At 43.2% G+C, this 17,057-nt stretch overlaps 1 protein-coding gene across 3 annotated transcripts in view; it reads left to right on the top strand.

Moving 5' to 3' along the window:
* Positions 1-10: 10 nt before the first annotated feature.
* Positions 11-17,057, top strand: part of MLXIP (MLX interacting protein) — a 52,188-nt gene continuing 35,141 nt past the window's right edge. For all 3 annotated transcript variants that reach the window (XR_003252325.1, XM_026058763.1, XM_026058764.1), the window contains exon 1: positions 11-245. Coding sequence is in view for 2 of the 3 variants with exons in the window: in XM_026058763.1 (XP_025914548.1) it covers positions 64-245 (182 nt within the window). In the remaining variant the exon portion in view is untranslated. The remainder of the gene's footprint in view (positions 246-17,057) is intronic.

Raw genomic sequence — 17,057 nt, 5'->3', positions numbered from 1 at the left:
CGGTGCGGGCCGCGGCGGGGGGGGCAGCCGCCGGGCCCCCAGATCATCCACTCGGGCCACTTCATGGTGTCGTCGCCTCACAGCGAGCACCCGCCCAAGAAGGGCTACGACTTCGACACGGTCAACGAGCAGACCTGCCAGACCTACCAGTTCGGGGCGGCCCGCGGCGGCGGCGGCGCCGGCGGCCGCCTCAGCATCGACGCCTCCCTCACGAAGCTCTTCGAGTGCATGTCGCTGGCCTACAGGTACCGGCCCGGCGCGCCGGGGCCCAACGCCGCCGTCTGTGCCGCTTTTGTTTTAAACACACCCGGGTGTGTGTGTGCGGGGGGGGGGGGCTCCCGTAGGCCGGAGCCCTCGCTGCGGGCGGTGCGGGGCTGAACGGATAGGGGGGGTCGTTGCGTTTCGGCAGCGTGAGCAGAGAAGGTCAGTGTGGGTTTTTCCCCCCCCCCCACCCCCCACGCACCCCCCAGTTCCAGGTTTTTACCCGTTTCGCCGCCGGCGTGGGAGTGCTGGCCGTCCCCGCCGGCTCGGCGTGGCGCTGGAAACCGCTCAGCATCCACGAGCGGGCTTGAAGTTTGCGGAAACATTCAGGGCTGCAGCGGCTCGGGAGGGGTCTGGAAAGGGCCGAGTAAATACTAGTATCCTTGCCTATCTGCAAGCTAGCTAACTGATCCTTTTTTAATAATAATAATAATAATAAATAATAAAATAATAATAGCCAACTCAAGAAACTAGGATCTGTCATTGTTTCCTTTGTTCCGGTGCCTGGCGTTGGTTAGCAGCACTTCCTGGGTTTATCTGCGCCTTTTGCTCGGGCTCCAGTTTTGCTTTTCGTCCATCTAATAAGGTGTTACGTTCCCATTTGCTCCCTTTGTCTGCCTTCCAAAATGGAGGCAGAGCTATGGGGTAGCAGGGTTTGGGAAGGATGGATGTCTGTTCCAACCTTTTGTTCCATGTGATGTAGCAGGAATTGGATCCAATCTGATGTTCCCTCTTAAGCATGTTTGAGAACTTGATTAAAAGGGATGACGGAAAACTCTTCTGAGCATTTCCGTGGAAATGCGTCTCCTCATGTGTAGGAACCATGTTAGCTTGATAAAGGAAAATGAACTTTGCCCACCCCAAGTTCCTTCTTGGTTTTACAGATGCTATTTCTGTTTTTAGAACCTTTTTTTTTTTCCAAGTACTGTTGAATGAAGGAGAAACAACAGAACTGTCTCTTCCGTATGTTTAGCAAGAAAATCTAACGTAAGCAGCCTTCTAATTTTGATTATTTTTGCCCTGCAAGTTATTAGTTACTGTCAAGACAGGGAATCTTATGTAGGTACATACTGAGGTGGACATAAAATCTTTGTGTTTACAAATGAAAATAAGAGTGTAAAACTTGACTAAAAATTAACCAGTCTGCCTTTACATATCCCGCTCAGCTTGTACAATAAAGTAACCAAAAGTATGAAGAGTGACAGAACTTGACTTTTCATGTCTTATCTTCTTATCAGCTGCTGTTAGCCTTTTTTATTTTTCTTTATGTTATGTTTCCACTAGTGTACCCTTGGGATTTTGAAACCGAGGATCACATTTAATGTGAAGGAATAATTCTGTGATATAAATTTGATAATATTTGAAATCTGATATACATGCATAAATTGAGCACTGAATCCATTTTAGCAGAAATGATTTTGCTGGTGGTGGTGGTAGTATGAGGCGAGGTGCAGAAGATACCTTCTTAGATGACAAAAGCATATCCTTAATATGTCTGTACTTGGCTACCTTAAGATTTGCTTGCTTCCATCCCATGAAATGCCCTGCCCAGGTTCAGTTTGCTTACTTGGTGTCTTTGTGATAGTTTTTATCAGTCTAACAAACTGATTGCAAAATTCTGTCTGAAAAACAGGATTAAAATCATTTTGGAAAGTCTCATTTTGGGTGATGAATCTAGGTATAAAATGAGGAGTTATCACCATTTAAAGAATGATAGATTAAGCATGTAGACAGAGCCACTCCACCTTCGAAGTGGTCTCTGCCTATATCCTCCATGGGGAACGTATGATATTCACCTAAACACCAGCTGGCTTTTGTGCTGCACTTGCAAGTTTGGCCTGAGGAGCGTTGGTTGGCTTATGGGGGATGTTTTCGTTGCCTCTGCTGCGTCTTTCCGTTATCGTTTATCTGATTTAGCACTGACAAAGCATGTAGACACCATGTTTACATTTTTCCTACCACCTTCACTGGATAGAAATTAATTCTTGAAAATAATTAAATTAAAAAAAAAAAAAGCCCCAAACTACAAAACAAAAAGGTGAAGAAATGTGGTTTTTGCTCCGTGGGTGTTGCAGAATCAGCAGCATGGGGCACGAGCTAACTAACGAGTAGGGGTGATGTGGCTGGGTTAAATACAAAAACAAGGAAGTTGCTGTAACAGAACTCTGTGTGTGTGTGTAATATTATTTACACTTGACACCTATTGCTAGTAGCTAAATGTTTAAAGTCTTAAAAAGAAGCACCAAATTATGTGTTATCTATTAGCTTTACCGATGAGCTAGAAAACCAAGTTTTTGTAGATTGCCTAGAGATCCAGCTCAGGATGGTTTCTGTTTGGCAGTGACCAAACTTATGCTGAATCACATTTGGTTTGGGATGCACAGCAGAGCCTGGGCTTTTTCAATTTTGTCCTCAACTTCAAGTGTTTTTTTTCAAATACGGTTTTGTGGTGTTAAACAACTGTCACACTTTTCAGGATAAAAAACCTGTTTCTGAACAAGAGGGAAGTGATTCCTTCTCGCCTTTGAGTAGTACAGGCTAACCTGAATTTAATCTTCATACGTATTTCAGTCACGTATACGACTGCAGAGGTAGAAAAATCTAATTTCAGATGATCCACTTCACAGGGAAAATATGACCACAGCATGCTTCACTGTACGGTTGGGAGATTAAAACAAGCTTCTAAATCAATAAGTTACTTATAAACAACAGAGTATACAACAGGTGTCACGTGGCCGGTACTGCGCGCTTTATCTAAATGTCACCAGTTACTTTTATGAGATTGATTGTGGGAACCACACCACACTGCTGAAGGTAAAAGAACCTTGGATTTTTTTCTTCTAGCTCTTCCCTCTCAGCCCCTTAAAACAATATGACCGTGCAGCTCTTGTAGGTAACGTAAGTAGCTATAATTGACCTATGGCAGGTAGGCCACTTTAAAAAGCAACAACGTTTTTAAAATGTGCTTTCCAAAACGAAAACGAGCTTTGACACTGTTCATTCTCATGTTCATGAGAAACTGTGCCAACAGTTATGTGGTCCATAATGCTTATCAAGCAGAATTAAGCCAAGTGATATGTAATCCTGATATTTAATTTAGTAAAGCCCTTTAATAACTTTAAAATTATCCAGATAATTCCATTACCCAAAAATAACTCTCCAGAACTGAACTATATTCTGACATGTTCTGACCATAGCATACCATAATGAATGATTTTTTTTTTTTTTCCTCAGATTGGGTCAGAAGAATTTCTGCTCTTCATTTTGTTGGGCTCTTGATTTCAGTGGAGGAATAATTTTCAGCTCCCTGCAGAATCCAGGCCAAAGGCTTATGTGAAGTAAAAAAAATTGTGATTTGAGAAAGGACACTGTAAGCATTTTATTGCCCTAATAAACTGGTATATGGGGATGTTAGAATTCCCTGTGGAAAGCCTTGCTTTCCACAATGGCACATAGCCTGTTTAAGGTCTGAAACCTGAGATATATGCACGTAGAAATGCAGATTTTCACATTCCAAACACTGAGAACCCCAAAGCGCCTGTGGTGGGAATCGGTGGCATCGTCTCAAGCTGCAGATTCTTCACAGCGTCCGCGTCTTTCCAGTAGCAATGGTTTGAGGCACTGGTAGTTGCTGGTCATTGAGGAAGGGAAATCATGCTGTTTTTTCCCCCCCCCAGGTTTTTGATGCTGAAGTGGTAGATTTTTGGAGTGGTGAATCCTGCTGGAATGACTTAATGTAAGCTTTGCGGGAGATAATATAGCACTCTTGGAAAAAATGGTCTTAAATTCATGCTTTAGTTATTTTCTTTAGGTGTAAAATGGGTAAAAGACAGCGCAGACTTCAGCTAGTGCTCACCCGGTGTGTCTTGTCTATGCCCTTTAAGGAAATGAGGGGTTGATGAGTGTCAGGGACCATTTCTTCATTTCTTTAGGAAGGCTCCTCTCTTTTGCAGTGCTCGGCAGAAAATCCATGCAGTTGAGAGAATGGAATTGCCAGTTGAGCATGGAGTGTGGTCAGGTACATAGTGTAAACAAAGCACAAGCTTTATTTTAGGAATTAATGAGTGTGAGTAGTATCTTTAATGTGTGTGGTTTTCTTTTTAAACTTTTGTTGCATGTAATTATGCCAGTTGATGTCCATCTTATTCAGTGGTAGAATATGAAAGGGTAAATGAAGATGACTTTGTGGGCTCATTTGTTAGTAAGCAGCCTCAGAGTTCTCTCTCCTTCTAAAAAGAGCTTAAGGAGCATGCCAGGCGTTGTATTTTAGGTAAGTGTTAACATTGGCATTAGATACTTGTCTAAAACCTGCTGGATCCTGCTCGTTAAAATTGCACAGAGCAGGAGAATGGGGCTACCTTGTGAAACGCTTGCCAGCTTGTTTCTAGATCTCATCTCTCTTCAGCAATATGACTCCTCCACTTTATGTAGATGTAAGCCAAAAGCATCCCTTCATCGGTTGGTTGATATTAGGGGTCAGCTTGTTTCCAAAGCATCTTTGCCACATATTTCTCTTAGAGCAGCAAGTATTTCGGAAACTTCTTAGCTTTGGTGGTAGCAGGTTTGAGATGACAAGCTTTCAGAATTTAATTATATTTTATAAGCTGCTCGTAAAAACTACTCTGATGAATACACCAATGTTCATCCCATGAATTAAGCCTAATTTGAACAGAGCTGCTGTGTATACGAGTAGTCATAGTTAAGCGTAATTTCAAAGCAAGAATGGTTTATTCAGAGTGCAGTATGAATCAGGACATAGTTACTGAGCTTATTATCTTGCTTGTGTCAAATGCTTGACATAGTCACAAGCTGTTAAGCTCTATTTAAGATGGACTGGTAAGTTCCACCTTGGCAACTTGAACATCAGAAAGGTTTGCAGAAAGGTTGCTGAACAGTTCTTGTTTTGAAGGTAATTTGTTTTGCCACAGCAAATACTTAATAATGGTAGTGTGAAAAGGCCTCAGTTGAAAGTAGGGTCTTGATGTCTTCAGTGCTACACATGGCATATAGGAATAAATGACATAATTTTGTAGATAGAGAATTAGATGTAGGGACAAACCTTTTTGAGTTCTTCTCCTGGTTATTTCCGTGGCTCTGCAGGTCACAAGCTTTTAGTGGTTTCTGTGGACAGGGCTGTGCGGGCTGTTCCTACACACTGTGTGGTACATAGTAAGCACACTTTTCATGAGAACCATGTTGTTGATGCTATCTTTTGATTTACTGTTTAGTCTACATGTTTTGTTGTAGTTCCTTTGTCCTGTGTTTTCACACAGTAAACAGATTTTATTTTCTGGCTTAAATACAACTTGGATTTCATAATCATAATCTTTGATGGTTTGCTGAAATAGGGAAGAGGGAGCTAGTTTGTTCCCAGGTTGCCAAGTCGCAGTAACTCATGCAAGGTCTGATACAAGCTTGGTTGATAGGTGAGATTTGGAATTACTTTTAGTGAACATGTGATATAGCATGATTATGAAGTGATGTGCTTTGAATTAAATAAAGGTTGGTGGCAACCAAAATTAACACTTTGATTGCCAGTTCTCTCCTCCTCACCAGTTTTCATTTCTTTCCTCAGAGTAGCAAGAGGAATTAAAGCCAAGAAACCCAGAGTTCAAGACTTACATTTACTCATGTTTTTCCACATGCTCCTTTAACAGGTCACTGAATCACTCTTGTTTTGTTATTCTCCCATGTGGAAAAAAAATATTCCACTTGTTTGGAAGGCAGAGTTGATACACAGTCATTTCAGCATCTGCTTGTCTGTCTGTGTATCCTTAAGCTATGATTAGCCTTAATCAAACAAAGGGGGTGTCTGGTGGTATAACAAGCTGGAAAGTGGTGGAGAGGAATGGTGGGAGTTTTGTAACTGTGTTTGAGCTGGGGCTAGGCATTTCTGAGATGTCAGAGAGACTCACTGGCGTTTTAAATTTGCACAGAATTTGAAAGGCTTGATGTAGAGGGAACTCCGTAAGTTGTTTTGTGTAAGTGGAATTTTTTTCCCTGGTGACGGTACTCAGAAATCTTTTGCAAAGAAAGAAGATTGAGAGAGCGAGGAGCGAGGCCCAAACCTCACTGAAAGTTGGAGTAAGGTTAAGAAGATCTTTGAGGGACGTGTTGAAGGAACTGGAAGAGCCAAGAGCATGCATAAAGCTGCACAGTGGAGTGGACGGAGCTGGTAGAGGAGCTGGTTGGTAGAGCTGGAAACAAGATCAAAAGAAATGAAAGACACTGTGAAATTCAAGTCAAACCAATGACCTTTTAGCTGGTTGGGAGAATTTGAGCCTGGGTTACAAACTTGCTGAGCACATGCTGGTGAGGAAATGTGTGGCAGTGGGGTTGACTGGAGTGGCAGCAAGGAAGGGGAAATTACTGAGGGTGATAGAGACTCTGTGAAGAGGAAAAGAGATTGGAGCTGTAAGTAGAAAAGAACTGATGGGAAGGAGGTGGGTGACTGGAATAAGGATGAGATGGGGAGAAGAGAGGATGTGGCTGTAGTGTGGTTCAGGACAGGAAAAATAGGTGTGGAAGGTGCGATGGCCTGGAAAATAAGGGTAGGTGATTGAAGATATGTCTGGAGTCCGAGAAGTCCTGGGTTTCTTCCCCATAATTTGGTCTGTGACAGGAGAGCTTGATAGGAGGCGCTTTGTAAAAGAGTGCCTGATAAAGGGAGTGAGGGAGCTGGATGGGCCAAGTCATGGAAGCCCTGGATGATCCTGCAGGAAAATGGTGGCAGCAGAGCTGGGATTCCTGGCTTGGTGTTGCTCTTCTAGTGCTGCCTTGCTTCCTTCTGCTGGCAGAAAAAAGCTTTGTGTAAATAAATAAAAATCCAAATCAGTTTAAAAACTTGGACCAGTTTAGATTTAATGTATTTCATTTGTAATAAACAGACTTTAGACTATATGCTTGTTATTTCCTTTCCTTTGTATGCAGAAATTAATTGCATTTACAGTTTTTATTAGCTGTCCTATAGTATTTTAACATCATTGGTGCAAGCAGTCTCTTTAAAGACAAAACTTCTAAGCTATTGCTGAGGAAAAAGACAAGCTTTCTAAACTCTTTGATGGCTATTGAAATATTTTACAGCTTTTATTCTTTTTTTACTTTCATACTGGGAAGGAAACCTTTAAAATGTCTATAAAACAATTACAGAGATAATTAGGAAAAGTACTTGTTTCAGTTGTCTCCAAAGAAAATAGAGTTGGTTCTTTGTGTTCCAGACAGCGGTGGAAAAATCTAAATCTGATTGTTTTTAGTGCAGGCTAAATTTACAGTATTGCCACTGTTTCTGAAGCAGGAAGGCTTGGAAAACATGGTTAAGAAAAAGTAGGTTTTCCAGAAATCACGTCTAGTAGTTTTACTACTAGAATAGAGATTCTGAACATGGTTTTTAAAAAATAATTCCTTTTTTTTTTTCCCCTCTTTGCTCAAATGGGAGTTTGGAGGTCATCTTTGACTTATTTTGAATGTGGTTAAAACTCGTTCTCTTGATGGTATTCATAATATGATTAATGGAGACGTTTCATTGTAAGTAAAAGCAGTAATCAGCATTGGAAATATTCTAGTATGCGTTTGGCATGGCTTATTTACTTTGTGGCACAAGCACAAAGCCTTTGGATAGCCCTTTGTTTCTAGCTTGTTATCTGAATGATCTTAGATAAATCAGTTAACCACTTTATGCATCTCTCTCCCCCTTTTAAAAATGACCAAAACAGTCTCAGCACTGCAGAGACCCAGATGCATGCACCAATCATTTTAAAAGGGAGAAAGACAGGCATAAAGTTCAGAAGTTAACTAATATAGGAGCCTAAAAGGAAGGTGTATAACAGATGGCACTTCAGTTGCAAACCTAAATGATAATAGAAAAAAAGAAGACAAGTGGAAAATTTAGACGGGGAAGAGGAAGAAGACCTGCAACTTACTGACACTGCTGTTAGAAAAGCCACTGGCCATTGTAACTGATGAGAAACCCTACAGATGCAAACTAAGGGATAATAAAACCAACTGGTCTTTGAAGGATGATCATGGTACTTCTGGAAGGCCCTGTTCTGCTGACTGCCTTCGGCGCTCGCTGGACTGTCTGTGAAAAGGAGCTGCCCCCTGTGGAAACAGGTAGTTCTGAACCTGAGAAGAAGCATCATTCTCCCCGCAAAAAGGGATTGCGAAGGAAGCTCAAGTAGCCAGAGCATCAGCTCTGCATTTTCCAGCCTGCTGATGGTGGGGCCTCCTGGAGAACAGGAGCTGTATATTCACAGAGGAGTTTGGGTTTTCCTGCTGTGGACTGCTGTTTTCTTGGGCTTGGAAGCCTAAATGGCTTGAACCTCCTTGAGCTGCCAGACAGTTGTCATGTGTCAAAGAGAAATCTCTTAAAAAGGTGAACCTGCTGCTCCAGTTTGCAGAAGGACACTACGTGTCAGGGAACCTGTTTTACTCTGCAGGAACGAGTGACGGGGGCCCCTTGTCTGCTCTCCTCCCTTTGCTCCGTGTGCTGCAGTCGCTGGACTGGATCTCACTGTGCTGAAAGCGCTGCTGGTTTGAGCAGATGGTTTGCGTACCCAGACTCCTCTGGGGACAGTGTTTATCTTACTGCCATTCTCATCTATGTGATGATCTTTTATCGGTCTCCTGCAGGCTTAATGCCTCTGGGGAATGTTAAGGGAGAGTCTGGATGAAGCCTTGTGCATTTGGTTGCCGTAGGCATGGTTGGCTGCAGGGCGATCACCATTCCCTTGCTGTCAAGTAGGTTTCAGTTTGTGCTTTAAGATGCTTATAGTCAGGGTGCTCTTTAAGAGCAGGCTCAGCCTCAGACACACTTGCCTTTTTGAAACACCATTATTTTTAAAGTCGGGCAGTCTAGCTGTATCATCATGTGCGTGATAGAAAATGGGACTGGAAAAGACCTTAGGAAGCCAGCTAGCCTCACGGCACAGTGAGCTAATTCCCTTGCGCAGTTATCCTGACAGATAACGTGAGAGAAAAGTTGGCTAAGACCTTCCTGTCTCTCCACCCTTTAAAGGCGGAATGGCACAAACTGCTGTGGTTCCCAAGCCCCTGTCCATGGCCACCTGGAAGGCACGTTTAACCTACAAAGCCCAGGGTGGTGCCAGTGGCCCTAGTAGCTGCTCCCTCTCCTCTGAGACTGTAACTCCAAAGGTGACAGGCCACGGGACCGTCCTTCAGGCCACCACCTGGATTACTGTATAGCAGGGTTCTAGTGAAAGAATCTGATTTTCTTTAATTAGGGATATGTAAGTGTGTTTAGGCCAGACCACGGCTGACCTACAGATCACCCCTCTTGGCATGATGCATTTTGCAGCATAGCATAATGTTTTTAGAAAGAGAGTTCAATTCTTTAAATAGCTAAGTGTGCGGCTTAATGAATTGAACACTTTTTGAAAAAAAGTGCAGAAAGATTTTAATGGCTTGTTACGGTTCAGTCAGACGGCTTTTTGATCCTTGGGTCTATGTTCATAGCCCAACGTTATCTACAATAGTAATGCACAGTTAGAGGCTTTCTCATCTCTCTACTCCTAGTTCAGCTGATGTTGTAGTGCAAGGAAACATTAACAGTGGTTGCGGTCTTTTTTGCTGTATTTACTGTTTTTCTTATGGGAAATTTTTCTTATGGGAATGTTTTGTTTTGTATGGAGAGTTTGTTTGTTTGTTTGTTTGTTTAATATAATGGGAGATTTGTGGATTGCCAGAACTATCTTTAATGTTCATTTATACCACACCAGAGCCAGCAAAGGATACCTTTACAGTTAAAGCACATGTGCATGCTTCTCTCTCTAATAACAGATAAACCATAGTTCCCTATGCATTCCCCCAGTAATTTGGGAGATGAAAGACAAAATTTTGGGGAGACGGTTCAGAGCAGCACTGGAAGAGCTGAGGCTCCTTCAGCAGAAGAGGCAAAAGAACAAAGCTTGAGATGCCTACCTGCTTCCCTCCAAAAGCAACTGTCCTTGTCCAAGTATAGGGCTCTGATGCTTGTTACAGCTTTGTTTCTGCCTGGGCATGGAAACACTTCTTCCATCTCGTTTGGGAGATGACAGAGTAGTCATGCTTTTGCTGCTGTTCAGTGGGATCTGCTTGTACTAGGACTAGCTTGTGAATAAGGACAAGAATTGTAGAGCTGAGCCTTAGGGGTGACTGAGGGGGTAAAGAGCAGGAAGATCCAGCTAGCCTTGCTCTTGTGTAAGAGCTTCGCCCTTCTTGAGAAATAAGATTGCCATTATTTAGTTTGGGAAGTGAAACAGCAGCTGCATTGTTTATACTTGGGTTTTGCAGATCCGGGGGGAAGGTGACAACTTGCAAGTTGTGTCTCTGATCAGTCTGTGTGGTGTTTGCGTGGTCTTCTGCGCTGCTTGCTTCCTACGCTGTATCTGCACTGGCATTTTCGTAATAGAGTCCTGCTTATGCAGACTCTTTGGGGTAACCACACTGAGCGCTTGGGTGAACACTAGAGCTTTACTGCCATTAGAGTAATTGTGGTAAATACAGTAGCTTGGTCCTGGGGCTATGTTGTGCTGGGCTGTGTGCAAGAGGCATTCAAGACCGTTCTTTTGTTCTGAAGAGTTTTCTTGTATCTTCTACCACTGCTTAGAATAGCTCCTCAGGAACATACATAAACAGTCTGAGCTCTTGTCTTCTCACTGATCCTTCCAACACTTAAGCCAGTTGTTCCTCATATATCAGCAGGGGATTTTTAGCAATATCTCTGAGTAACGAGATCCAAGCAAACCCTGCACAGGCATGAAGGACGCTTTTGCTGCTGGGATCTCCCAAGATCATTGTTTTCAGAACACTCTAGCATGGGATGTTTACTCGAAATCCGGGCCTCTGTTTCCCTCTGCCACTTTGTTTACTCTCTCTTCCCTCAAGGTCTCATAGTAACGGGTGCTCTGCTGTGGCAGTTCAAGGATATGTCTCCTGAAGCGACCTTGGCCAGCATAGCTTTGAGACCTCTAGCGGGGATGCAGCGATTGCAGTGACTTTTCTGTCCAAGAGTCACGCCACTTTCCCAAGCTACGTGAGCTAGCTGTCCAAAGCACTGTTCTTGTCTGCATTGCCGTGTCTGTGCCAGGGGCTTTGTCACCTTGGTTGAATTATTACCCAGCCAAATTCTAATGTAGAACATGGGTCAGACTCAGAAAATAAAACCAGGAATGATGATGCAGAACCCAGGCCTCTGCGATGGTATTTCTGCCTCTTTGGAGCAGCTGGAATGAAGTAACACTGGAGTTTCACAATAGATCTAAAAATAACGTAGGCCCGCTGCATTTAATTACTGTCTAGCAAGAGTACATTCTTGTGAATATGCATATGAGCTGTCACAGGCTATTCAGCTAAACTTGCTCTTGCTGCATCTTGCATCCAGATTTTAGGCTGCGGGTAAACATACTCACTGTTTATCTTCACTGTTGACTCCATTCCCAAAGGGGCAGGGACCAAATGGAGCATGAATTGTGGAGGAGCTTCTCAGTTCCTTGTGATTCTTCTTTGAAGTCTATTGCTGCTCTTTGTTATCTCCTTATTATGCAGACATTTGCTTTCAGTGCTGTGGTATGGCACTTGATGCAGCCTGTGTTAGTTAGTGAAAACTATTACTTTGTAGTGTATCAGAGACAGAAATGATTGACAAGGTAAAAAAGGAAAGGCATGCAAATAAAAAAAAGTAAAAAAGGAAATACCTGGGCTCTGGGCTTGGCAGCTGCTAGAGAAGTGCCAAACAGGAAGAGGCCGGGGGAAGGTCCTGTTGCATTTCTGATATGCCGATCAATGGCTATGGACATTATCTGCTGTCACATTTCCCAGAATGAAGAATGATACAACGTGTTATTTTGTAGGATAGTTGGTCTCTGCTCATTTTGATGAATTTCTGGATGTTTGCATAGAAGCTGTAGCCGGGTGAACAAGCTTATCCATGGCAAGTCAAGCTCTGCTAATGCTCCTGGCAGTGGGAACTGTCTGCATCCAGAGGACTTGCCACAGTTGAGTGAGGGGCAACACAACAAAGACAGGTTTTACTAAGCTGCACTGTGGATTTGGGAATGGGCTCTGCAATTTGCTTGTCTGTTAGCAGCACATAAAGATCTGGATGTTACATATCTTTTTTTCTCATGTTAGCTCATTCTGTACAGTGTCCAAGGAAGGTATAAATGTTTCCCTGTGTGTGTTCAAACTCCTGTGTATTAATGTCTGCATAGATAATTCAGCCTAGTCCAGCTTTTTGTTTGCTTGGTAAATACCTGTCCGTGGCAGGGAGGAGGGTGAGAGAACTTGAATAGAAAACATGGTGGAGTCATGCCAGATGTGGAAGAGCATGAAACAGTGGAAGGCAATGATCTACCTGCTTTTGCTCCTTTATAATACAGCCTTTAAGAAAGAAAATTGGGAGGGAGGGTTGTAGTGTGGCGAGCAGGGTAGTGACCTAGCAACACACACAGAAGTGCCCTCTTCTGGGGTTGAGGATATGGAATTTTCAGAAAGGAAGGGCTAAATCAAGCACTGGCAAGAATTTGAATATTATTGTGAAATACTTAGGTCTGCTGCAGAGCCAGAGAAGTTCTGTGCATGTTGTCATCTTATTTCAAATGTACCTAGTGTTGAGATAAGAGAAATAACTTGATCAAAGATACAGATATCCTTAAGGAGGAAACTGAACTTATTTCAGATCCTTAGCAGCCATGTTTGACACCTAAAACCTATTGAAAATGCAAAGCAGAGCTTGTGAAATAACTGAGATTCTGAAATGATCTATCCAAAAGCTGGGACATTTGAATTGTTGCAGCATTCACTGTAGTGGCTGTTCTCTATTAAGAATGTCATTATCCTTCCCTTTTCAAAGCAAAGACCTGACAAATCAATACACATACTCATCTCACCAAAGCGTGGAAAAAATGGGGTCTCTAAACAAGTCAGGAGAAATAATGTAGTTCCTCTGGTACAGTTGTAGGAGGTGAGCAGGTTAATATCATTTCCCTTTACAAAAGGTTGACGTCCTCGTGATCATGCATCGAGTCGAGTATGCAGAATACTCAGTTAACCTGCTCTCGGGCCAGGAAAACTCGCAAGCCAGGACTGGAGCCGGATTAAGCTCTGGCTGGGTGACCCAGCTGGTAATTCTTAGAACCAAGTTTTGCTTTGGTTCAGTCTAGGGCTGCCTGAGATACGCAGAGCCAGCGAGGACACAGTAGTACAGGTAAGGTTTTGCAGCGTCTGCGAGTTCCCTCGGCTGGAAGTAGCTGGAGGAGGGGAGCGTGCTGGGGATCCGGAGGGAGTATCATATGCATATGCTTGTCATGTTTTCATCCTTCCCCAAGCATCTGCTTGTGGCCACTGCTGGAGACAGAGGACTGGGAAATTTTGGACCTTGGGCCCAGCCTGAATGAATGTTCTTAGAGCTCTTGTGCTGAAGCAGGCTAGGTCTGGTGCCAGATACTAAAGTGAGCTGGACACAGCTTTAGTATTAGCTGTAAAAAAAATCCCGGCAGCATTTTCACTGTCTGCTAACCTTTTATCTTCAAAAAGGAGTTGCCTTTTGACTCATAAAAATTACAGCTTTAGAGTGTTCTCATTTTATAGCTGCTGTTTGGTACTGAAACGTGTGTTCTCTTCAGAGCAGTGCAAGACGGTGTGTGTCAGTGGCTTTTGGGTTCTGGAGAGCTGCAGATAAGTTTAACTTATGTTGCTGTGCGGCTTCTTTCTGTGATATCAACCTCGTTCTGAGCTGCTGCCTTCCCTAACTGGGTGCCTGAAGGTACAGGATATCCCACTGTATTGTGAAAGCAGAGAGCCAATATGTTTGTAACTTTAATGTGCCTGTGCTCTGAGTCATTGCTTATATGCAGGAGGGATAGTCTGTAATCAAACTGCATGGGAACACGAGGCATTCGTATGGTTTGGTCTGTCTCTCTGGCTGTGTGAAATAGTTAACCCTTCCCGTATCGTGTGATTAGATTTCACTCACTTACTGCATCAAACCAGCATATGTTATAGAAAAGCACAATTCCACTTACAGACTCTCTAAGTAGATGCACAGAAATCTGAAATAAAAGTCGATCCATTACTGCTTCTAATAAAGTTTGGGTCTGTGAGGGCTCTGTTTAGGAGCCCAGCATGCCTTCCATCTGTTCTCAGTATCCAGTCAGACAAGCAGAGTACTCAAATCTCCAGTAAAAATCTTAGCAGAGCTTAAGGAGCCTAAAATTTTTATTAGCAGTTTCTGTTAGCACGTTAGTAGGCTTGGGATCTGACCTCTGCTTGTGGTGATTATAGGCTGCATGGGTGTAGCAAGCTTTTTAAAATGGGGAGACGGATCCTGGGGAGTTTAGAGAGATTTCTTCCATCTATAGCAATAAACATGTAACAAGTGTTACTTACCTTTCTTTTGAGCACTCTAAGGGACTCTGCGGAGTCAGATTGGGGCTGGTTTATTATTATTTTTGCAGATGGGACAAACATGGTTCAAAGAAGAGGCTTGCATTAGGCCCACTCAGTGAGATTTTTTTTCTTGTGGTAAGATTCAGGAAGGTGCTGACACTGTAATTTGTTTTAGTCAGGAAGCCACCACTTGCTCTGGGATGTGTACCATCTAGGTCCATTTGAAAACGTGCTCTTGGTGAGGAGAGGGGATCCATCGGTCTAACCGTACCTTAGAACCAGTGGAGGGGTGAATGGTGTGAGACAATTTCTGAAGCTGTTTTGCAGGTAGATAGTTGGATGTGATAGTCACTGTGAGCGAACGAATTACTTTATAAGGCGTTATTGCAATATCAAAGGTAAACCAAGGTCTTTCTCTGACATTCGCCCCATATAGTGTGATTAAATATTGCTTCATAAAGTTAATTGCTGTGAAGGGTTCTTGAAAGCCCTATGCCGTGGTGAGCACTGAAGGGCAGTACGTCAGCTGATCCATCTGGCCCAAGGACGATTGTGGCTGCTGACGCTTGACAACTTCAGTTCTATATCATGCCATGACTTCCAGGCCAGCTAGGTGCCCACAGGCATTGGAAAGGCTGCTTGGCTATAGTTTGGAGATACAGGCAATAAAGAGAAGCTTTAAATTGCCTCTTTTTTTAACTTCCTGCTTCTGAGTAGTTATCTTTACATAACCGATTTGCTTGGGTTAGGAAATTCTGACAGAGTTTCATAGTGATGGAAAAAGGATTGCCAGTGCAGGCTTGTTACTTGTCTAAATCAAGTAAGTAGGAAGCCAGGGTCTGTGACTTGCAGGCTTTAATCTGACTGCAAGGTGTTGGAGCCATCGGTGTCTCAAAGCTGCAACTCATGTTGGAGTTTGTCTGTCAGTGGGGGATTTGTTAGTGATTTTTTTTTTTTTTTAATCCATGTATAAATTTGACCACAGATACAGGGCTTTTCATCATGGAGAAATCTGAAGGGCTTTATAAACTCTGTGTATGTTAGACATGGATGGTCCCTTATGAAAGGTTTCCTGGGGTCCTCAGCAATCCTGCTGACCAGAGGTGAATCTTGGGATAACGTAGCCTTGTGCAGAAACACTGATGGTCTGTCAGACATGGTTAGTGTTTGCACGCATTGACTTTATTATTGGCTTTTTGTCCATGGCATGCTTTTCTCTGCCAAAGTATATAATATACTCGGAAAGAGTTTCTATTCTTGCATCTTCTCTTTTCTCACGCTTGCAAAAGTTTGGAAACATAACTGTATCGTAGTTACCATGACCTGCGTATTCAGCCTAATAGCTGACTGTTACTTCATCAGTTCTAGCCTCTGGAGACAGGGACAGCGTTTAAACTTCAGTGCTCCTGAGCTTGCCTTTCTGCATCTCCCTAAAGTGGAAATTAAAGATGGTGCAGCATTTTGATTTTAATCTTCAGAGCCTGTGATCCTAGTACTCCAGCCTCTCAGTTCTCCTTTCGCTTAGCGCAGTGAATGTGCACTGAGCATCCGGAAAACTGGCTTCTCAGCCTTCCAGACTCAGCAGTTTCTCACTGAACAGATTACGGTCACTTTTGACAGGCTTTGACAGTCTGTTTCCTGCTTGTGTAACAAAATTATACTGATGTTTTTTGTCTTTTTATGCTTGTGTGCTGTGTTTAGTTATTATCAGAAGTTTAAAATCTTTAAACACTATCATTGTGAAGTAACAAATTCTACTTTTCAGTATGACTGGCGTCACTTTTCTGAGGACAGGGCTGCCACAGGCTGATCTGCTCCCACTCCACGTGTGGGAACCAGGAATCCCCCTTGGCCTGTCCAGTCCCAAACTGTCAGCACACGTGCCACGTGGGACAAGTGTGGTGAGGATTTCAGTGTCATGAGCATTAGTATGCTTCTCCGCCGTGTCCCAATTAATTCAATGAAGGGTCACTTACACAGCCTTTCAGAGACTGATGCAGACAATTTTCCACAGCTCCTGTATGAGCTGGTGACCCAGAGGTGAAAGTCTGTTTTCCGCTGCTCGTTATCTGAATATTCAGCCTTCCTAGGAAGCTGCGGGCTTTGCTGGGGGGACCTTGGGGGATGTCACTGCTGTGCTTTGAGATGTGGCTGCCCCTGTAGCAGGAAGAGGAGAAACTGCCGATTTCACAGCTCTCTGTACTGGTTGCCTCTAAGAGGAGGGCTGGTTTTGGTGAAGGCATTGGAAAAGCATTTGTTTGCATTTAGATCCAACAGTGCTCTAATTAGAGCTTCCCTCTGAGGTGTACGTGGCCTTGGAGAGGGGCTCTTTTTTCTTCTCCTTTTGTCTCACTCCAGTCTTTTTTATGTTAACTCTGGAAAGGATTTTCTCCCTAGATTATCTTTCTATGGTG

The sequence above is a fragment of the Apteryx rowi genome, unplaced genomic scaffold (assembly GCF_003343035.1).
Source record: "Apteryx rowi isolate R43461 unplaced genomic scaffold, aptRow1 scaffold_15, whole genome shotgun sequence".
NCBI lineage: Eukaryota > Metazoa > Chordata > Aves > Apterygiformes > Apterygidae > Apteryx > Apteryx rowi.
This window is presented reverse-complemented; position numbering and strand designations above follow the sequence as displayed.